At 40.2% G+C, this 14672-nt stretch overlaps 1 protein-coding gene across 3 annotated transcripts in view; it reads right to left on the minus strand.

Moving 5' to 3' along the window:
• Window positions 1-14672, minus strand: part of htt (huntingtin) — a 39572-nt gene that overhangs the window by 13700 nt on the left and 11200 nt on the right. For all 3 annotated transcript variants that reach the window (XM_058383764.1, XM_058383756.1, XM_058383750.1), the window contains 32 exons: window positions 14219-14342; window positions 13803-13921; window positions 13328-13439; window positions 13034-13171; window positions 12586-12744; window positions 12097-12194; window positions 11876-12015; window positions 11686-11749; window positions 11452-11552; window positions 10592-10738; window positions 10305-10425; window positions 10023-10168; window positions 8985-9142; window positions 8185-8387; window positions 7943-8069; window positions 7393-7517; window positions 7139-7249; window positions 6240-6317; window positions 5915-6138; window positions 5751-5829; window positions 4417-4578; window positions 3524-3579; window positions 3126-3274; window positions 2852-2988; window positions 2643-2759; window positions 2431-2553; window positions 1894-2144; window positions 1656-1798; window positions 1356-1566; window positions 1051-1192; window positions 396-575; window positions 122-298 (listed from right to left, as the gene is read on the minus strand). In XM_058383764.1, the coding sequence (XP_058239747.1) occupies window positions 122-298; window positions 396-575; window positions 1051-1192; window positions 1356-1566; window positions 1656-1798; window positions 1894-2144; window positions 2431-2553; window positions 2643-2759; window positions 2852-2988; window positions 3126-3274; window positions 3524-3579; window positions 4417-4578; window positions 5751-5829; window positions 5915-6138; window positions 6240-6317; window positions 7139-7249; window positions 7393-7517; window positions 7943-8069; window positions 8185-8387; window positions 8985-9142; window positions 10023-10168; window positions 10305-10425; window positions 10592-10738; window positions 11452-11552; window positions 11686-11749; window positions 11876-12015; window positions 12097-12194; window positions 12586-12744; window positions 13034-13171; window positions 13328-13439; window positions 13803-13921; window positions 14219-14342 (4422 nt within the window). The remainder of the gene's footprint in view (window positions 1-121; window positions 299-395; window positions 576-1050; window positions 1193-1355; window positions 1567-1655; window positions 1799-1893; window positions 2145-2430; window positions 2554-2642; window positions 2760-2851; window positions 2989-3125; window positions 3275-3523; window positions 3580-4416; window positions 4579-5750; window positions 5830-5914; window positions 6139-6239; window positions 6318-7138; window positions 7250-7392; window positions 7518-7942; window positions 8070-8184; window positions 8388-8984; window positions 9143-10022; window positions 10169-10304; window positions 10426-10591; window positions 10739-11451; window positions 11553-11685; window positions 11750-11875; window positions 12016-12096; window positions 12195-12585; window positions 12745-13033; window positions 13172-13327; window positions 13440-13802; window positions 13922-14218; window positions 14343-14672) is intronic.

Here is a 14672-nt window from a genome sequence, read left to right on the forward strand (position 1 = left end):
TAGATTCAACTATGACATGGAAAAACTACACTTTGTTTGAGATGGAAAATACAGATGAGGAGGTGAGCGAGCTGGACAGCTTAGAGGACTAAAGCTCTGCTGCATCACGGTTTTAAGTTACCTGTAAAGTCTCAGCAAGCAGCATTTCCACTCTTCTGCAGGCGAGTGTGTCCACCATGCGGGCCAGCACACGGAAGGGCGTGTTCAACAACTTGTCCACGTAAAGCATAAGCAGAGCTCCAGACTGACTCAGGTGAATTCCCTCCAGACACTGCAGAGTCTTCTTCAGCATCACCGGCTGCAACGAAACGGAGGTCTTACTACCAATTGAAATGGATAATTATAGGACAACCTAAACTAAACAGGTCACTGGCAATGGAGTGTGTGTGACGTACAGTAGAGAGATTGTCACAGCGGGACTGGATGGCCTGAATGAAGAGGCCACTGGCTGCAGAATTGCGGTGCACTGCACTGATGAAGTCCTGCACAGGCGGTTCATGTGATAGGCTGATTAAATCCCTCACGTGGTTCACCGTCAGCCAAGTCAGATGTTCCGAATCATGGAGGTTCTGACACTGAGATACACGGCAGAGAGGAGACAAAATACAGGTCAGAATGTATTAGGATGTGCGCATGTGCGGTTAACTTTAGGCACATGCGGTGAGTCCACTTGAACTGAACTGGTGTGTGCAGTTTGTTTATGGAGGTAAGAAAATGGCTATCACACTCAGGTCCAGACCAGAAAACCAAAGACATCTGAGCAAAGTGGTTTCAGTCATTTACTGCGAGAAAGCACTGTGATTAAACTCAATTGCAGGAAATGAATATTTCTCAACTGCATAAAGCATTTTCTGTAGATCTGGAGCTGCTAAACTGAGCCAAAGTACAGACCTGGAGGGCTCCACAAATGTGATGTTATGTTACCACATATCTGATGAAAGAAAGTTTGAGCATGTGTTCGGCCCTACATTTTTATAAAAACCGACTAACTTGGTGGAAAGGCACCCTTAAAGTGTCTTTAGCTGTAAGACTGAGTCAGATAAGTCTCACCACATAGTCACAGAAGAGAATGAGTGCTCCTCTGCGAACAATCTCTCTGTTACACATGGCTTGCTTTCCCTCAGGCCTGTGCTCCTCATCCTCTCCAGACGAGTGTGGGCTTAGCAACTTAGTGCTGGATAAACTGTGCCTCCTAGAGACAAAAAAGGATTGAAAAATTATGAGTAACTCAAGAAAAATCTGGACTTAGCCAGGTAGCTTTGCTCAACTTTTGTAGCAAAACACACTAGCATTAGAAAAATCTAAAACTAAATTAATCTGAATTCACAATAATTGTATTTGAATGATGAGCATACCTGGGAGTTTGGTGTACTTCAGTCCACCAGGTGTAGTTAGTGTAGTTGATTATAAGCAGCACCTGGCACCAGAGCAGCACCAGTGAGGGGTGTGTGGTGATGAGCTGCAACACCAGGCCATTAAGCCCTTCCAGGGTGTAGAAATTCACTCCCTCAGTCCCCTCCACCTTCAGCAGCCGGCTGCCTGCAGCCGTGATGCGCCGGAACATTCCTGAACACAATATGAAGGATGCTAAATTACAAATTTTGCAAAACAGAACAAATCCAATGTGAAAAGGAAAACTTGAACTTGTTATATACCTGATTTGAAGATGTGGATGAGACACATAAGAAGTGTGCCCAACTGCTGGCAGTAGAACGTGTGTTGCTGCTCAGTCATATCCACTTTCACCTGCTTACTGGAGATTTCATCCAACAATACACCTACCAATTGCAGAAGGAATCTGAGAGAGAGAGAGAGAGAGAGAGAGAGAGAAGGATGAATGAAGGAATGTGACAGGCTCAAAAAAGTTAAAAAGTAAAGAAAAAACAGTCTCACCTGGCAAATGTCTCTTCAGGTAGGAAGCGCTGTGGCTCTCCATTGGTGTCTTCATCAGCAGTTGCAGGGGCAGTTGGAGAAGAAGATTCATTGTTGTGGAGAAGGCAGATGGTGGAACAGGACAGAAGGTACGGAGACAGAGACAGCTCCTGGACGCGACATAGAATGATGTCCTCTGTTGACTGGGAGATCAATACACGCAAAATGGCCAGGATTCCAGACACCCACAACTGCACTGTACCAACTGACACCTACAGCAAGAACAAAAGAGCATTGTGAATACCGACAGAGCTCTGGTAACGGCAAGCAAGTAATGCCAATAAGTAATAAAAAGAATTCAGGTAGAAAATTTACAGATGACATATGAAGATAGACAAAATAAACTGTTTAATTCAGGACGGATTATATACAGAATCCTTTTTCTGTTTCATTGTTCAGTCATTTAGTCAGCCTACATGTGTCTGTCTGTCTGTCTGTCTATCCCTCCAACATACAAACAAACAGATATGATAAAATGTAATGTAATAGCTCTCTGACCATTGTAGACGGTGTGACAAACATGCTCTTCAGCAGCATGTCCACTGGTCTCAATGAAGATGGCGCTACCGTCTCAAAGAGCGTGTTCAGCACTCCCAAAGCTTCAGGAGAATCCAGGTGCATCTGTAACATTACACATATACACATAGTCATTACAGATGTGTGACTACTAAAAAAATAATGGACAACATTGTTAAGCAACAGTGTCTTACCTGCTGTTTACCAATCATGGGTAGGATTATGTCAGCAATCTGCCGCGACAGCCTCTTCCATTTATCTTCATTCTCTTTGTGACACTGCTGCAGGACCAGGATAAACATCTCTAACACCTACACACACACACACACAATGGTCACAATCAAAACACAGTTCAGTGCATCACAGCAGTGCAAAATGCAGACAATCTAGAGGGTAGTGCTACCTGGTGATGCTGTATAAGGCGCAGCAGCATGGACACCACCACCTCTTTCTGAGTCTCCAGCTCTTTCCCTGCATCAGCCTTATTGGAGCCTCGCAGCACAAAAAGATCATGCACTATGGGCTGCAGTGCAGGGATTGCTAAAAAAAAAAAACAAGGCACACATAGTAAAGTCTAAAACAACTCGGAGCAACAATCTTATGGTTTAATGAATAAAACGTTCTGGATTAATTTCATCGATGATATAATAACATTTAGGCAACATTCTGTCACGCACCATGGGTGACCGCCTTTCTGCCACTAGCCATGATGCCGTCACACAGCTGAATAATCTTTGGAATGCTGATAATCTGTTTGGAGTGATAACGCTCGTAGGACAGCAGCACCAGAAAGAAGAAAATATTGGGAATGATTGCCTCGGAATCCCTGTAACAGAGAGAGAAAAATTAAAAGAGAGAAATAAAGAGACAACGTAATGAGGCACGCCTTAAAAACAGTCTGGAGGATCTTGCTGTGCAAGTTGACATTAACAGGGTGCTTGTAAACCAGGGAAATAACAAAAAAAGTTTGATTTGTTGTTGTAGTTGAAGCTTATCTAGATATAAGAAAGTACATAGCACTGTTAACTGTTAATATTCTATATTATATATTATTATATATGTCACTACATCTTACCTGAACTGCCCCACCTCAATGTATTCAAACTGCTTCAGCACAAAACCAATAAACACCTGAAACACACAATGCAGTGCGTTAACTTTGTGCTTTGTCTAGTTTGACTAAAATCAGGGCAAAATCTACATTGAATCATCACAGCCTCATTGTTACAAATGGGGATGATTAAAATGAATGTACAATCTCAGATACAGGAGTTATGGGATGTTTATTGAACAAGCCTGGATTCGTCTAAACAGTCCAGCCAAAAATGAAACTTATACAATTACTATCTTACCCCAATTGCCCTTATGTTTGGCACTTGCATTTTTTAGTGCTGTACTGGAGGCTTATGTTATTATTTGGCTGCAGCTCAGCCTTACTGGAGCCCCACAGCACAATAATATGGTCAGCAAGGCAGGGATTTTTGAAAAGCAATACAAATCCAATTACATCATACCACTAAATTGTTTTGTCTCTTACTGTTACTCAGAATAATTAGAAATGATCTTAGGTTTTATCAATTCAACATTATACATATGCAGAGGTTTGCTCTTTCCTCAGTCAAGACATGTTTGCCACTTGATATAGTCCTCAGTAAGCATAAAGCTACCTTTTGGTTATTGTGTAAATCAATATCATTTACAAGACATTTTTTGGCTTACGGGCTTTGTTAAAAATACTTAACTCAATTATAAAATTACTTAACTCAATTAGGTCAGTTTAAGGCAAAAGTGGGCTGATTTATGTAAATGTAATAAATCTAAGGACAAACATGCCTTAGATGATCAAATGTATTTGAGATGTGTATGAGAATTTTGCAACAGTCACTAGTGGACCTGTATCTCTGATCTGATTGAGGGTTCAGTACATTTAAGAAACGTAAGTGCTTCTGATGAAGCTGTGTGACTAACCTGGTCAGAATCGAGCAGGCAGTAGTTGACTCGGAGCTGGACGAGCTGAGCGAGCAGGTCCAGCACTTGTCTCTGCAGGGCCACACAGGTGCTGGTGGTGTACTGCTTTAGCGCTTTGATCACCAGCGGCTCAAACAGGCGGATATGATTGTGGATGGCATTCTGAAACACACACATGATGGAACAAGTCACTAACTTTTCATGAATAGAAATACACCAATCAGGCATAACATTATGGCCTAATATTGTGTTGGTCCCCCTATTGCTGCCAAAAAAACAGCCCTGACCCATCATGCACTGTGTATTCTGACCCCTTTCTATCAGAACCAGCATTAACTTCTTCAGCAGTTTGATCAACAGTAGCTTGTCTGTTCACACGGATCACACGGGCCAGCCTTCACTCCCCACATGCATCAAGGAGTCTTAGCCGCCTATGAGCCTATCGCCGGTTCACCACTGTTCCTTCCTTAAACCACTTTTGATAGATACTGACCACTGCAGACCAGGAACACCCCACAAGAGGTGTTTATACAAATAAGAGCAACATAAGATTATAAACCCAATTATAATTTACTTTGGACAAACTAGTAGTGATATCTCAATCATGGTATTGTGTGTGTATGTCATTGTGTGGAGAGGGGCATGGCATGGATGTCACTGTGGCTGAAATCTAGCATACAGCCTATTGCTTTTGAACAAATCAGTTTTTTCCTGCCTATAAAAACTATATCTATACAAATTGTCCATTTTATTAGGAATACCTGTATATTCATGCAGTTATCTAATCAATTAAAGTTAGCTAATGTTTTAGTTAATGTTCACAAAATTACAAACTTCACAATTGTTCTTCATTATGATTTGATGTGATTATTGCATGGATGTAGATTTTCACACACAACAGTCTCTAGAGTATACACAGAATGGTTTCCAAAAAAGCCTTGCTGATAAGAGAGGTCAGAGGAAAATTGCCAAAAGTGTTCAAGGTTCCAGGAAGGATATAGTAACTCAAATAATTACTCTTTAGAACCATGGTGACCAGGAAATTATGTCAGCATGCCTCAAACCCTGAGGTGGATGAGCTACAACAGCAGAATACCACATCAGGTTACACTCCAGTGCCCTTGATTTCCTCTGACCCAATCAAACTTTTATTGTTTTTCACACACACACTTACGTACACATACGTACATGTGCCATGTATATGTATGAAAGGGTCAAAAAAAGGATTTCCCTTATCCTATAATATGAGAATGCAGAGTTTTTCCTAAATATTTTCTTTAAGATAGTTTCATGGACAAACTAAGGAATCTGATCAAATTAAACAGGCTTGTTACCTTGTCTCCTCGATGACGTGTCACATTAGTGATGCTTGACCTCAGCTGATTGGACACTTTCTGCATTACATCAAACCACCTGCAGGAGTGCACAAACAAAAAAAAACCTTCTATAAAGTTCTACTAAAGCATATAAATCCTTACTTGTATGTGTCTTTACTCACCCTGATGCGTCTTGCTCAGGTTCAGCTTGTACCATGTTCCTTAAACTGGCATCTGCAAGAGCCTGGGTGAAGTGTGTATACGGTGCCATGAAGCAATAATGATAGAGGCCTGGTCGCAGGCTGGATGATCCCAGACGGAGAGCCTTCCCCTGAGAGCGGCACGGGTGTGAAGAGGTCCCATCATACTGAGAGGCCAGGTTTGTGCCAAACAGGGTCTTAAGCAGCTGAGGGACAAACAGTACAGCTCAGCAGAATATCACAGTCCTTTCACGTTACAGTTGGAGGTGTGTATGTGCGAGTGTGAAGATGTGAGCCTGTGACACACCTGTTGGACACACACTGTGGCTAGAGTGGGTTCCCGTGAGAAACAGGACTTCAGGTAACCCAAGATTTCCTCCACACACTGAAAGCAAAACAAAAAAAAAGCACTCATTCTCTTTATCCATATTAACAAATTACATAATGCACAGAAACAAATAAGGAATAAAACGACATGTTGGTATGAACCAGAGTTATGGGTATCACCCAAAATATCTACAGGTCATAAAGTGTTTTATTCCTCTTTGACTACAACAATTTGCTGTTCCCTCATTTCACAGGAAATTAAGACAAAATGGTGTGGTTTGCCATTTTAAAAAGAACGTGCAGAACCTAATATTGGTTCATAGACGTTCCAAAAAAAATTAAATAAAAGCTTAAATAAAATAAAATATTTTTTATTTTATTTTATAAAAATAAAATTAAATTTAATAAAATTAAATAAAAGCTTTACCTATGGATTACAAAGCATGGTAAGTAACAAGTTTAGAGTTTAAAAGCACCATAATATTAAAAAACAGTGCCAAAAGAAAACTCCAGCAAGCCTTGGGCAAAAAAATTTTCTTTGGGCAAAAGAAAATAAACATTTATGTGGAACACTTTCTGAGAAAGCCTTTTGATTAATTTAATCTCAATTACATTTTGAGTAACTTTTTTGTAGTTAGCTGGTAGCAGTTTTCACCCGAATTACCTTTCTCTGTCGTGTTTCATCCTTTATTTTAATTGAAATGTTTATTGACAGATCAAAACTACCCTTTGTTTAAAATTTTGAGCAAATACGTTCTTTTCCTTCTACTGGGAAATGCATCTAAATGTATGGAGAGGAGGTTGAGGTTAAAGACTGAAAGCTGATGACATATTCCAACAAGCAAAGTAATGATATAAACGTTACACATTCGGTCATACTTTGCCAATGTCATGCAGGGTGGCCAGTTCCAACAGCTGGGACAGAACATCAAGTGCAGACCGCAGGAAGCTGCCAAATTTCTCACTGGTGTTATGGAGGTCGAGTGTTACCTTGAAAACACCCACAAAGTCAGACATGACAAACTACCTATTAAAAGACTTTTCAGCTATTTATTTATAAAGTACAGACACCCTTCTCAGATCATAGAAGCTTCAGAAGGAATAATCAGATGTCAGATACTAAGCTTTCTCACTTTGTAGTTGGCATGAGTGGCCTTGAGCACATCGTAAAGCTTCAGATAAGGAGGCAGGTGATAAAAGCTGCCCACTGAGGTGGATTTGCTCGCTGGAGCTGTGCCTGTGCTGTCCGCTGGTCTGCCTGTGTAAAAACAGAGAAGGTTTCAGATCTTAACAGTTAACAGCAAAGCAGGCAACTCCAAATATTTTTTACAGTGACTTAAGAATTTTTAGAATGAAGCAGTTTTTTAAACATATTTTAGAACTCTTCCACTGAAACAGACTTTATGAACATTCTAGTTGGATTGTTATTCATCCATGCAACATTTATGACCAACACAAAAATGTAGGATAGCTAGGATGCCAAAGCTCTCTTTCTTTAAACTAAGATGCTAATTTGTAAAGTATGGCAGTTAATTCAAGCTTCAAAGTAAATGTCACAATATTGTAGTGAAGAAAGGTGGTCACTTTCTTGTTCAGCTATTGACTTGATGGAACTGCTGACCACAACTGGAAAAGAAAATGCAACTGGACTGACACAAAGTGTCCTGGCTCATCTCATCTTACCAGCATTGGTCTCTCCTCCTTTCTTTGGGCTCATAGGAGTGGTGCTGGCTTCATTTGTGTCCTTTTCTTTGCCCTTTCTCCTGATTGGACTCAGGGATGGAGTGTTGGTCAGTGATGGCAAGGTGGCCTGGTAGAAAGTGTCATACAGTGATTTATCATGTAAAAATATAATCAGAAAAGCAAATATGAAATATATGCAAAGCTTTTTTTCCATTGAAGTGTTCTGCTTAGTATTGTATTACCTTCACAACAGGACCTGGGGAAGTGTCCTCCAGTACATGTGCACAGATGTTGAGGACCTTTAGCAAGTGTGAAAACAATTGCTCTGCCATAGCAACTAGAGAACGGTCACTCAGAGCAGGCCATGCCTCTTCCTGTTTGGAGGGAGCAGAGCCAGACTCTTCCTCACTACCCCATGGGCTTTTCATACACTTTGGTGCAGCAGCTTGAGTTTCAGAATGGAAGCAAGATGTAGACAGGTAAGGCAACAAATATTAGACCCACAAAAACAAACATGAAGAATATGATCTGTCACACATATGCTCCTTTTAGGTATCAAGAGTTAAGTATCAAGCAGATTCAAATTTAAGATTTGCCATTAGTGCTGCATGCTTTTTCTGGATTTTGTAGCTATTTGTATCCTCTTATATCACACTCTCACTCCTCTTTACTATCACTGTCTAAATTGAATATGTGTCCTGTCATTAGGCATGGTGTTATCTGACACATCTGAGCTGGTGTATACAGGAGGTATACAGATTTCCTGTCAATTCCTACAACACCACTAACACATTAAAATAATAGAATTATCAGAGCGACTCACAGGAGCTCAGGACCTCTCAAGTCAATAATGCAATTTATTTTATTTTTAACAGCAAATGAAGTATACTGTAATACACTGTATCTTTAAATAGAGATAAAAATCTGTACTAAAATTGGGGATAATATGCCTTCCCAGTACAGAAAATAATTTATTCTGTCAGTTCCTCTTTGTGCTCATGCTAAAATTTTATTATCGTGACAGGCTAAGGCATGGGCGTACCAGCAAGCAGGTTTCCAGCCAGTATCAAGGCATCCTGGTGGGCAGAGAGGTCCAGTGGGAACCAGGCGGAGGAGAGCAGGGACAGTACCATGCTGGCCATGCCAACAATCAAGGACCTGCGGCTGTCGTCACCGCTGCCACTCTGGCTCTGAGATAGGCTAGAGAGAGAGAGAGATAGAAAGAGAGAGAGAGAGAGAGAGAGAGAGAGTACAGACATACAGGTTATATCTGTAATGCATGTTAACAAAATACAGTGTGAAATAAACATGTGCATATGTTTCCCAGAGTTTTGGGTACAGTTTTGCTTTCTAGCACACAATGCATCAATATCGCTAATGCTTTCCACAAACAATTTCTACTGAAACATTCACAGTAAACTGTAACATTAACATTTATATAAGTTTTGCTATATTTAAATATAGATGCTTGTTACTTGTTTCACATGTCTTTTAAGTCTTACAGAAGGTCGCATGTGAATGACTTGGTCAGAGGAAGGATGCCAATAATAAGTATATAAGATGCATTTTATACAGCAAGTCCCCGACTTATGAACGAGATCCGTTCTGGGAGAACGTTCGTAAGTCCGACTCGTTCGTAAGTCCGACAAAGTGAGTCTTATATACCTTTAACACAAATATACAATGTAAGAACAAGCGACGTCTACCATTTTTTCGCCTCGGTCCAATCTCTCAATTATTTTCAATTTTGTTTCCATGGTTACTGCTTTGCGCTTCCTAGCAGTCCCCTCCACATCACCACCGCTATTTCTCTTGCTTCCAGACATCCTTGGCTCTGATTGAGCGCTGTACTACTGGACACTATCACACTGTACAGTAAAGCACACAGCAGCACAACTGTGACAACGTCCGGCAGACACATGAGCTACTTCCGCTATTTGTTCGCATCTACGAATGTTCGTAACGCGAGGACCGTTCGTATCTGTGAAAGTTCGCAACTCGAATGTTCGCAAGTCAGGGACTTACTGTACTGTGGAGCAACTTAATGTCTAGGAAAATAGAGTGCACACACTATGCTCACCTGTAGGAACGTGTTTGGCTGCGGTTCTGGCTGGAACGGCCATAGTGGGACACAGGGGAGCTGACAAAACCGCAGTGCCATCCTGTGCTCCAGGTGCACACTGGGAAAGTGAAGGATAGCAGACATAGTGCCTCACAGCAGCCAAACTTGGAGGGAAAGAATAGAGAACAGAAAACTCAATCAAGACAAATGAATACCCCCTGAGTTTCATATATACTTGATGAAATTAATAATAGACACAAATTTGAAAGTGAACTCAAATCTCTGCCGTCTGAAACTTACAGTCAGAGCTCTAGAGGTGGAGGAGGTAAGCGCGTGAGAGATGGCAGTGATCACTCGAGAAAGGTTGTTCTCCACTGTAACATCCGGCACACCCGGTGATAGACTGTAACCTCGATATGTCCTATTTGAAAGCATGTCATTTGGAGAAAAAAAACAAAACAGATGTTATATTAGGTAAAATACATTACACAACTGATCATTACACTGTGTGCAACGTTAAATCTCAGATTTTATATATTGATATATTATACAGCGAGGTCACATTATAGCATTGATAGTGTTTTTACCGTGTAATGGTGCTGACAGTAAACTGAGATGGTGGCTGGGTCTCGTGCATTAGAAGCTGCAAGTAGACACTACTCTGATCACGTGCAATGGCCACCACTGGATCTGCCTGAGCCTGGTCACAATCGTAGAACAACCTAGACACCAGCCTGGAAAGAGGCAAATATAGGTTTTCAATTTCAGCATTAAACTGTCAAACATACAAAGAATGTTGGTGTTCTATGCCAAAAAAACTGCATTCTGCCCTGAGTGTGAAATCAGGCTAACCAGAGACAGCAGACAATAGCTTTCTTTTTATGGACCAGGATGATAAATACTGTGTGCCAATAAAGTCAATACCATTTAAAAAGGAGCACCTTTTTGTTGGTGAATGCCAGGTATTTTCAATAAGCAAGCACATTCACCCAAGCAAGTGACAACAAATCACTCGTGCCACTTGTCATTTGTGGGCATGTAGCAACAGTTACTGTTGTCACTTTGCTTTTCAAAAAGAAAGTTTAATAGTTATATACATCCACTACAGAGGCACTAAGAAATTCATTCCATATTTAATTAGAGGTTGTACATAATAGAAGATGAAAGCACGGTTAAGTTTTTCTTCCATTTTTGCAGTAAATGGGAACTATTTACAGACTGGAACTAGGTTGGTCAGCAAAAACAACACACATGCCGTATGATTGGTCAGAGCAATCATATGAACCACTTGTTTGGATTTGTTAGGCAATGCTAAAACCAATTTGCACAGAACTGAGAAACCTTCACTATATATGACTTGCTGTGATGTTGAAATCATAGTTCTGTATTACGAATGTCACAAGAATGGTCACTCCCCTGTCCTTTGTTAGTCTGACGACTTGTTTACCTCGTAACAATAGACGCCGCAACATGTCGCACACGTGGATCATCGTCACCAAGAAGATAAAGCACTACGTCCTTTATTATTCTATCCTGCAGACGCAAAAACTGAGAGACAGATACACACAAACACATATTAAAAAAAAGTCACAATGCAGTCTGGTATACTGCAAGTGTGGGGAGTGACAATACAGCACAAGCTGTACCATTAAGGGTAAGCATGAGGTCTGTGTAGCCTTACCCCAGTATAATGATGCTCTCCTTTGTGCAACTTCTCCGTTTTCCTCTCTAGGAAGCACACTAACCTGCAACCAAGATTAGACATGTTAGAGTATTTACCATGTTTATAAAGAAATAACGAACCAGCAGTATTTTAATATCAGTATGATAAATGAAGAACAAATGAAGAGTTCATCTTAAATTTGTCTTACCGAAAATCTACTTCTGCCAGGGTTTCTAGTAGCTCGTTACGGACCAGCCAGTAAGAGCAATCCCTCAGGGTCAGAAGGTCAATGAGAAGCTGCAGACCCAGCTCACTGAAACTGCTGCTGCACAGAGCCATGATACAGTGCTGAAACGAGAAACAAACATCAATTTTTATATCCACATGTAGCTGATTGTCTGAGTAAATGAGATGAGTAAATGCTCTTACCCTTACAGCTGAACAGGCCATCTTACAAGTCACTGAGGACTCATCCTTCAGACTTCGTTGTAGTAAGGGTACAATGTCTTCCAGAGACACTTTGTTTCCTGAGAAACAGAGAAACCAAAGGATGTAAAGATAAAGAGATAATGTGATGACTGATTGCTTGAGTTAGTGGAGTCACTGAGAACAAGAAATGAATTAATATTTTAAACTCTGTCCTAAAATAAACCTCTGAACTTAAGCATTCAGACATGACACCACTGCACTACTTATACCTTTATTTGTTTGCAATTGTTGAAACCAAGTGACACAAAAGCTGGACCAAAGAAAATACAAATCTAATCAATAAACACTAAACCCAGTACAAATATGTCACTATAAACATATTAACATGATACAGGGATTATCCTTTAACCTGTGCAGCTTATCCTAATAAGTACTAAATTTCCTTTTTCTATTTTTCAAACTTGGGACACGTTAATCTATGATTCTGACCAGTGGTGCTTTGGAGACGTGTGAGCCATGACTCTGTGCTGAAGCGAGTCTTGAGCAGGATGGCTTGGATCAAAGCTCCACACAGTATGGCAGTAGCTCCTCTAATCTGAGGATCCCCGTGCTCAATGTAGAGCAGGATGTCGCTGATGTACTGCTGCTCTGTTAAACAAAACACCCCAGAAGATATTAGAGCTCAAAAGAAAAAAAGAACAAAATTATTGTAGGTTAATTGTTACTATGTGCAGCATTTGTGACAATGCAACAATTTTCATTATGGAGTAGTGAAGTGTATGGAGTGTGTAACAATGATTCATTAGCATTTATGGTCACAGATTATACAAGGAATTAAATTTTTAAGTGCAGAACTCTAACAAAGCATTCAGTTACAATCAAATAACAGGTAAAAACGCTGTAATATAATTATATTCTGAATATTTCAGTATCTTACCATTTGTCTGTTGTCCATCCAGGGGGTCCAGGTACAGTCTGTTAAAAAACGTTTCAGGAAGAAGAGCTGCTGCTGCGCCTACACAACTGACGGCTAAAGCCTTCACGCTCACACGAACCTCTTTATCAGGAACCAGCCCTGTGAAGCGCATGTACATACTGTCAAAATATTTTATTTCTAAATCCTCAGCATACTTACAAAATTTAATTTGCACACATTTATCCCTAAATTCCTAATCATGTGTCACAGCACTTTCAAAGTGCAATGAATGGGTCATGTTCTTACAGTTCTTACCGTTTCTCTGGCCAGTGAGCAGGAAGGAGGCAGACAGCAGTCTCACACAGTGCACCAGAGGCGCCTCTGCTGGATCAGTGTAGTGTCCGATGTCCCCTTTAATCCTAGACAGCTATGGCACACAGATAATACATACAAAAGTTTTAAATGAATTTTCGGGATAAGTGTGTGTTTCTATGAAAATAAAGAAAAGGTAGCAGTGTAGATCAAAACAAAAGAGTTATCTACCAATTAAAAGTTTAAATGAAGGACAAATGGGAAGAGCCCTATACTTTATAAAGCACATGAAGCTTTCAACTATTTCATTGTTCAAGTAGATTATGTCAGACTACTAATAAACAAGCCCTGTATGTACAGATAGCATGTTAGGGAGATAGCACACAGAATTAAAGCATTGATGTGGTCATTCTTGTCTTTATGTATGTTTTTATTTATAATCTAACATTGTATAATGAGTGTATATGTGTATTTTAACCCTGTTATCGAGGTCCACTGGCTCCAGAACCTCATCCTTTGGTATAAAGCGATCAACGCTGCTATCAGAAGCTTGTCTGTTGTGGCCTTTACCCTCCAGTAGGTGAGGCTTACTCAGTGCTGACAAACAAATACAGACAACCACACATTTATCTATTTAAAAGAGAGCAAGATGTTTGGCAGCCAAAAATCAGATCAGATGATACTATAGAATTAGGTAAAAAGCTAATATAAATGTTTTGCAATATACTAGCTATGTTGAGATTAGTAGAGCAAGATTTTGTCAAATAAAACTGTATTGAAAATGTCAAAGTAATATATAGTGGCGTTAAAAGGCTATATGAAGGTTCAGAAATGCAAGGCCATGATTTTTAGTGTATTGCCAGATTGTGCATGCTGCTTGAATGGGATTCTTACCCAGCACAGAGTGAGCAAAAGACTCTGGAGCTTCATCATGGGCAGGAGCTGCCCCTTCTTCTTCTTCATCCTGCAGAGTGCCTATCTGCATCCCTGAGTACTGACTCTCACTGCCATCCAACACCTACACACACACACACACACATATATATATATATATATGCGTAAATGACAAAGAGGATCAAGAACCGAGAACACACCACCATTCACATACAATCATGGCCACATACACAGGCATAAAGACAAAATAACACAAAATCTGACGTACATGCATGATCATTTCTTATATTAAAAAGGAATCAGGATATTTCAGTTTGCAAACTTCTATAGAGACCAGTGCACTAACAGATTCAATGTAAATATTCAGCCAAAGATTGTACACATTGTTCATGAAATAATTGCATACCCCCTGTTTTCTTAATAGAAAAATAGTCTAAGAAATATAATTGCTATT

Source organism: Hemibagrus wyckioides, linkage group LG03 (assembly GCF_019097595.1).
Source record: "Hemibagrus wyckioides isolate EC202008001 linkage group LG03, SWU_Hwy_1.0, whole genome shotgun sequence".
Lineage (NCBI taxonomy): Eukaryota > Metazoa > Chordata > Actinopteri > Siluriformes > Bagridae > Hemibagrus > Hemibagrus wyckioides.